Source organism: Acomys russatus, chromosome 24 (assembly GCF_903995435.1).
Source record: "Acomys russatus chromosome 24, mAcoRus1.1, whole genome shotgun sequence".
Lineage (NCBI taxonomy): Eukaryota > Metazoa > Chordata > Mammalia > Rodentia > Muridae > Acomys > Acomys russatus.
The window spans coordinates 1,029,842-1,037,858 of NC_067160.1; the positions used below are offsets into that span (position 1 = coordinate 1,029,842).

Sequence of the window (8,017 nt, forward strand, 5' to 3'; positions counted from 1 at the left end):
ACTACTTGCTTTTAAAAGTCTCAGAGTGCTCTGGGAAAAACCAGTTCACTATTTTACTTGTGGTTTCAGTAAAGTACAGAAAGGCAATGCTGATTTGCAATATTTGACTTTTTATTTAATGATAGAGAAATCTGAGCCCTTACTTTATCATCTTTTATTATAAAAGTCAGGGAAATATCTTTCTCAGGCGATTTGTGTAGCTTGATTGTAGAATCTCATATCATACTAACAAAGTATGAAATTTTCTGTCAAACATATGTGAAATGTTCTCTGAATTTGTCTTACTGAAAACACTTATACCCCATTTTATTATATATACCAAAAATTTCTTCATTATTTCCTGTAAGCATTATTTTCTCACACACTTTCTACGTATGTTAGAAATCAACAGATAACATTATTTATTTGAGATTTCATCTTCAAACTAAATTAACCTAATGATCCAACTATTGTGAATTGAAGATAAGTCATAACGTTGGTCATAAGAATCTACATTCTTTCTTGAACTGGATGTATGCCCGTGACTTCAGGGATTAAAGGACAAAAGAAAAAAACCAAATAATGTGAAAATATTTGATGTTGGCTAATCCACACTTAAGAGTAAATGCTACAGTAAAGCTGAGAATTTATGATAAATGCTATTTACTTCTTGTCAAGGTGTGGAACAAAGTATTTTAAAGAAGAAAATATTACTTAAATTTGTTTTCATTTCATAGTACAGATGCTTGAAGTCTCATTTTCTTTTATTGTATGCAATAAAGTAATTAGATGTTTACTATGTGACTGTTTATATATACAAAACCATAGAAGTACATATTACTAACATATTTATATTGTGTTTTGCTGTTTAACTACCTAAATATGATACAGAACATTTTAGATACCTATATTCTTTTTAGTTATGTAAATTAAAAAAACAGAAATACAATACCAGAAAATAATAGTAGCTTAGTTACTTTTCTATTGCTATGAGGAGAGGCCTGACCAAGATATATATACACATACACGTACACACATACACACACACATACACACACATACACATGTATATACACACATACACATACACACATACACACACATACACACACATACCCACACACATACCCACACACACATACACATACACACACACACATACACACACACATACACACACACACACACATTGCACCCATATCACAGTTTGCCTTCCTTCCACTTCTCCCAAAGTGTTAAATGTTGAAAGAACTTTTGTTTGCTTGCTTGTTTTATTCTTTCATTGTAGGTGTTCACCTCTGGAAGGCAAAGGTCGTCTCTTTCTTCCTGGAAATTTAGAATATTATGTTATCCATAACTGTTGTGGGTACACTGTGTGAAGGTGTGCCTCTGCATACTAAATTGTTAATTGCTAAACCAGCAGAGAGCTAAATATTAGCCTGATCTTGTTATTTTTATTTCTGTGGCCCATCACCTGGCTTATATTTTTAAAATATTTATTATTTCTCACCTGCTTATTGCCTGTAACTCATGACCAATAGCTGGACAGGAAATGGAGCAGAACTTCTGGGGAGAGGGAGGGAAGCTTGGAGAAGGAGACTGGAGGACAGGCATGGAGGCAACAGGACAGGCAGCAGCAGAGCAGAGAAAGGTACAGAGCCGGCCATGTCACAGGCCAAGCTTAGAGTCCCTGGCAGACTCTCCAAGCTGAAAGGCCTAAGCTTTAAAACATTAAAAAGCCTCTATGTCATTCTTCATATGTCTTGTGGATCCTAGAAAGAACTCTTTACCAGGAAAAAATATGGGACTTGATTCTTACTGTGTCTTTAGAAGAGTATTGCACTTTTTTTCAAGTCACTTCCTTCATATGATACATAATGCTAATTTTAATTCCTTGATGAGGGTCAAAGAAAACATTTATAAAAACTAACTTTTCACACCCTGCTAATTGGAATTTAATTTGGATTTTATGGTTGATGAAAACTTTGTAATTCTTAACAAATGCTAATAGAGTGATTTCATGACTGCAAACTGTAATCTCTTGGTATGTCACCCCTACCCTGCATCCCCCTGTTCTTTGCAGGTCTCCTATGAGGGAATCACATCAATGGCTGACAGAAATTTGAGTGTGATAACTGAGTTTATCCTCCTGGGTCTAACTGATGACCCTGTGCTGAATACTGTACTCTTTGTGCTGTTCCTCTTAATCTATGTCATTACAGTAGCAGGCAATTTGTGGATTATTATAATGGTTTTATCTACTGCCCAGCTTCATTCCCCTAAATACTTTTTTCTTAGTCACTTGGCTTTCTTGGATTTTTGTTATTCATCAGTCTTTCTTCCCAAAATGTTGTTAAACTACTTGGTAGGACAAAAAAGCATCTCGTATCACGGCTGCCTCCTACAGTATTCCTTTGTCAACATGTTCCTGACTGCAGAATGCTTCCTGTTGGCTGCAATGGCCTATGATCGGTATCTTGCCATCTGCAGTCCACTCCACTACAGATGTCTCATGACCCCCACATTTTGCATCTCTCTGGTGTCTGCCTCTTACCTGCTGGGGTGTGCCAACTCACTTACACACCTGAGGAGCCTTCTCAAACTGACTTTCTGTAGGTCCAATGTAGTTGACCACTATTTCTGTGACATCCCATTGCTCTTTAAGCTCTCCTGCTCTGATACCTACCACAGTGAAGCTTTATTCATCGTTCTTTCAGGAGCCACATCCATAACTACATTTCTGATAGTAGTTAGCTCCTATCTAGGGATTCTAATCACTGTTCTGAAAATGCATTCTGCCAGAGGAAGTTATAAGGCTTTATGTACATGTGCGTCCCACCTAACCGTGGTAACACTCTTCTACGGAACAGTGATATCCACTTACCTGGGAACCAGCTCAAGCTTTCCGCAGGATACAGAAAAAATTGTATCGGTGTTTTATACTCTCTTGCTGCCAGCACTGAATCTTCTGATATACAGCGTGAGAAACAAAGAGGCCAAGGAAGCCATGAAAAGAATGCTTAAGAGAAAAGTATTTGCTCAGTAAGCATGAATTTCCAAGATGAGAATGTGAAAGGCCCAGTTATTGATTCTATAGACTAAGATGTGCTTAAAGATTTCATACAGTGTTTCAAGTAGAAGAAAGTAAGATGTTTTGAAAGCAGTTTATGTTCAAATACACACACATAGTAGGCATTTAATTTTTACTTCTTTCATTAGCATTAATTATTTACTCATTGTGCTTTTTGTTATCTCCTATATAATGCACATTTGCTGTAATATGTAAATATTATATAAATTACCATATTGTGTATAATATCATAAAATTACACTACCCCAGTACCACAAGCCCCACTGTTTTCCTAGGTAAACCCCTTCTGCTGGCAAGTTCTTTTGAGGGAGGATACAAGTAGCTTCAAGAATTTCATTAAGGTTACTGATTGGACATAGGAGAGGACTTGTTTCTGTCAAAAGAAAAATTATGGGCTAGAAAACAAAGAATATTCATATTCACTGGAAAGACATAGAAGATCCACTTTCACAGCAATTATAGACACAGATCTGTACACCCAGTTTAATGGTGAAAAGGAAAATAGGGTAAGGAAACTTGTATGAAAAACCAAATGATAGTGCAACACTAAAAGCAGATTGGAAACACTCATGTGTTTGTTTCAGGCTACTGTAAGTGATGTTTTCTGTCTGGTTCTCTAACAATAATAAAGCCTCACATGGAAGGGACCCATGGCGTTTCCTCTCCTTCCTGGTGTGAAGAGGCTGCAAAGAATGGGTCATCATCACCTTTTTTTTTTTTAACAAACTTCTACCATATTACTAATAACAATATTCAGAATTTCTTCACCTTACAGTCTCAGTATTTTCTTAAACCATTTTATGTCATTGATATTTACTTTTAATTTCTGTGATTTTGAAGTGATGATTCTGAAAAAATCTAATGTCCTCTATAGTAGATTGACTTCATTCCATTATTTGGTATTTTAATATAAGATTGTCAGTTTTCTTCAAGTACAAATAAGAAAAGGAGAGGGAAATCATATAAATATTCATAAAAACAAGAAGAACTGAATACAGGAGCAAATTGTATCTACATTTTTCCTTACAACCTCCCGGGGCTAAACAATGTTATAGATAATATGACTCAGATGAAAGGGTCTGAAAGTGGACCACAGGTCAGACATGACCAAAGTCTGAGGGGTAGACATCAAAGACACCTATTTTATGCATATTGATAAGTTTCACTCCACTTCACAATAATAAATAGCTCTTATTTATTTTATTTCCTATACTATCATTTATTGAAAACTGTGGAAATTGGAGTATTACGTCAACACTAGGAGGTTTCCTTTTTTTCTTTTTTCCCCTTCATGGAAACTTTATACTTTCAGTGGAAGAGAATTATTGCAACATCAATGCAAATACCATCCATTATCTCAAGAGTATACTGAGACACACTGAAACTCAAAGTTTAAGAACTTCCTCATAATAATAGTCTTCCTAAGTGCCATTTTATTTTAAAATAAAATGATAATCAGAACCATGTGTTGCTTATATTCATATGTCATTGTTTTTAGTTAGAGAGTCCATTATAAAAATCTGTTCTTCATTGCTGTTATAGCTAGTGTTGACAAGGAAGCACAAACTAACCATGCTTTCTAAAATATCTGTAATATTATTAATACGATTGTAAGTTTGTAAAAGTTGTGTTCATGTCTATAGAATAATAAATATCTCTAGTATAAGGCTATACAGATAAATAAAAATAAAAATGTAAATATGCTTAAGAATTTTCATTTTAATATAATGTCAAGTATAGATTCTTATGTAATGAGATTTTATCTTAAGGTTGGCGAATATACCATGGCTAACTTCAGAATAATTCCATGGAAAATATCTGCAACACATCTCACCAAACTGCATGTTTATAAGTAGGCATTGTAATAAAAAATTTTTTTAAATGTTAAAAATGGTTCTCAGATTAGACAAAGAGCCTTTTGAATGACAGCTTATTGCCACACGTCTAGAGTCCATTCCCCTATACCTTTTAAAATATTGAGTATATAGTATTCTAAACTTTATAATGATATTTACTTGATAATATAAGTTTGTACATGACTATAAAATTTTCCTGGTTAGTTTTCTGTCAGCTTGACACAAGCTAGAGTCATCGGAGAAGGGCCTTAATTTATAAAATACCTCTACAAGGTAGGAGTATAGGCAAACTTCTAGGATATTTTCTTTTTAAAAAATTTTTTTATTTAGTTTTAATTTTTGTGCATTGGTGTGAGGGTATCAGATCTTGGAGTTACAGACAGTTGTGAGCTGCCATGTGGGTGCTGAGAATTGAACCTGGATCCTTTGGAAGAGCAGACAGTGCTCTTAACCACTGAGCCATCTCTCCAGCCCCTAGGATATTTTCTAAATTAGTGATTCATGGAGAAGGTCACAACCCATTATGGATGGGACCATCCCTCGGCTGCTGGTCATAGTATCTATAAGAATGCAGGCTGAGCCATTCACAGTGAGCAACCCAGTAAGCAACCCCACTTGTTGGCCTCTGTATCAACTCCTGTCTCCAAGTTCCTGACTGGTTTGAGTTCCTGTCCTGTCTTTATTTGATGATGAATGACCATTTGGGAATGTAAGCCAAATAAGCCCATTCTTCTTCCACATTGCATGAGTTATAGAATTTATCACTACATTAGTAACCCAAACTAAAATACTAGTCTACTTTTTTTACACATTATTTTGTTTTCTGGGGGTTAAAATACTCATAGAGAACAGGACAACAGAGTAAAATGTTTTGACAAGGATATTATATTCTGTTTGAAAAATAAAATATAGCAATTAAATTTTATAACAGCTATCCATGCAAGGAAAGGTAAGAACAGCCAGTTCTCTATATAGCTACTCCACATCAAACAACCAGAGATTGAAATCATTAGGAAAAATGAACTAAAAATATTGCTGAATATAAAAATCAAAATACAGTATAACAATTGACATACAATTAGGTTTTATAAATTGTATGAAACATTAAGGGAGACATTATTGAATTTGGGGGAGCATATACTACACATGTGATATGCAGACAGATACAGTACCACTTTATGTGAGGTACCAACCATCATACGCTTAGAATCACAGTGTATGTTGGCATCCATCACCTGTAAATAGCAGATATATCAGAGAAAATGCTTATATTTTCATTAAGCTTCATTAGCCGTTAGAAATTCCAGATGTTAGAGTTATTAAACTTTGTTAAACATTTTGGCAAGCAATATTTTGTTCCTCAGTATAACTAAGACATCCAAGAATGGCTGGGTAGAACACATTCGCATTTTCACTGGACCCTTGGCATCTCCTTCCTCTACAATGCCAATGTAGCTTTTCTCAGTGCTTGTATAAATCTCCAACTCTGCCATGCACTGGGGCACACACCCTTACTCCCAGTATTTTGGGGCAGAGGCAGACAGATCTCTGAGAATCCATGGTCAGACTAGTTTACAAAGTGTGTCCCAGGGCAGCTACACAGAGAACCATGTCTCAAAACAAACAAGTAAACAAACAAACAAACCAAAATCCTAACAGTTTTCATACCTATTTCCTATTATTATGTATATATCATTAAACAGTTACATAAAAACTGAGCCATGAACAAAGTCAGCCTATGTTCACCTCTATCTTGGCATACACACTGGATGATGTCTTAGTGAGTCTCTGTCTCTGTCTCTGTCTGTCTGTCTGTCTGTCTGTCTGTCTGTCTGTCTGTCTCTGTCTCTGTCTCTCTCTCTCTGTCTCTCTCTCTCTCTCTGTCTCTCTCTCTTTCTCAAGTACTCTTTACATGGGCTTCTTCTTCATCATTTATTTCCCTGTTTTCTCTTGATGTTCTCCTGGTTTGAAACCCAGCCCACTGAAAAAGCTCTACCTTTGTTCTTTCAGCTCCCCAATTCTCATCTTGACCCCAAAATTTTATGTCAGTGTCAAATTCCTAGGAGAGATGCTGAAACTTGCCTCTACTTTGATATAATTCCTCAATTGCTTATGTTTTTTCTTAAGATTTCTATCTACTGCTATTGTCACTAGTCTATAACTGATTATTGTAGATTCCAATGTATTTGATGACTTCATACTTTTTCTCTCCTCTATAGACATTGTTCTCAATGTTGAACTTCAAAGATTTTTATTTCTCCTTGTAGGTTTTTAGGACCCTCTGTATCCTTTTATTTTGCTATTCTCCCATGCGTCTCTCATTTAGAGTCCCAATAGGATGCCTTCCCCTCTGTCCCAGTTTCCTGGTAAGTGAAGGCTTTCGTGGGACATGCCCCTTGGGCTAGTATGCAGATATAAGTGAGTATATACCATTTGCTTCTTTCTGCTTCTGGGTTAACTCACTCATTATGATCATTTCTAGCTCAATCCATTTATCCACAAATTTCGGGAATTCCTTGTTTTTAATAGCTGAGTAGTATTCCATAGTGTATATGTACCACAGTTTCTTTATCCACTCTTCTACTGAGGGACACTTAAGATTTGGGCCCAGGGGTCCCGCTCAAACTAAGGCACCAGCTAAGGACAATACAGGAGGTAAACTTTAAACCCCTTCCCAGATCTAGCCAATGGTCAGAATATTCTTCACAGTTGAGTGGAGAGTGTGCTATGACTTTCTCACGTACTCTGGTGTCTCACATTTGACCATGTCTCCTGGAGGGGGAGACCTGGCACTCAGAGGAAGGACAGCAGGTTGCCAAGAAGAGACTTGATACCCTATGAGAATATACAGGGGGAGGTAATCCCCCTCAGGAACAGTCATAGGGGAGGGGAATAATGGGAAAATGGGGGGGGCGGAGAATGGGAGGATACAAGGGATGGGATAAACATTGAGATGTAACAAGAATAAATTAATAATAAATAAATAAATAAAATTTTAAAAAGATTTTTATTTCTCTAGTAATATTTTTGTTAATGTTCGTGAAATTATTCCTTCTAGGATTTTTCAATCACATAAATTTACATTTTCTAA

The 8,017-nt window shown here is 35.9% G+C and overlaps 1 protein-coding gene across 1 annotated transcript; it reads left to right on the top strand.

Annotated features, from left to right (window-relative positions):
* Positions 1 to 2,086: 2,086 nt before the first annotated feature.
* Positions 2,087 to 3,025, top strand: LOC127207410 (olfactory receptor 1052-like). The gene has a single exon (XM_051166808.1). It carries the CDS (start codon positions 2,087 to 2,089, stop codon positions 3,023 to 3,025), a length of 939 nt encoding a protein of 312 aa, XP_051022765.1.
* The last annotated feature ends 4,992 nt before the right edge of the window (positions 3,026 to 8,017 follow it).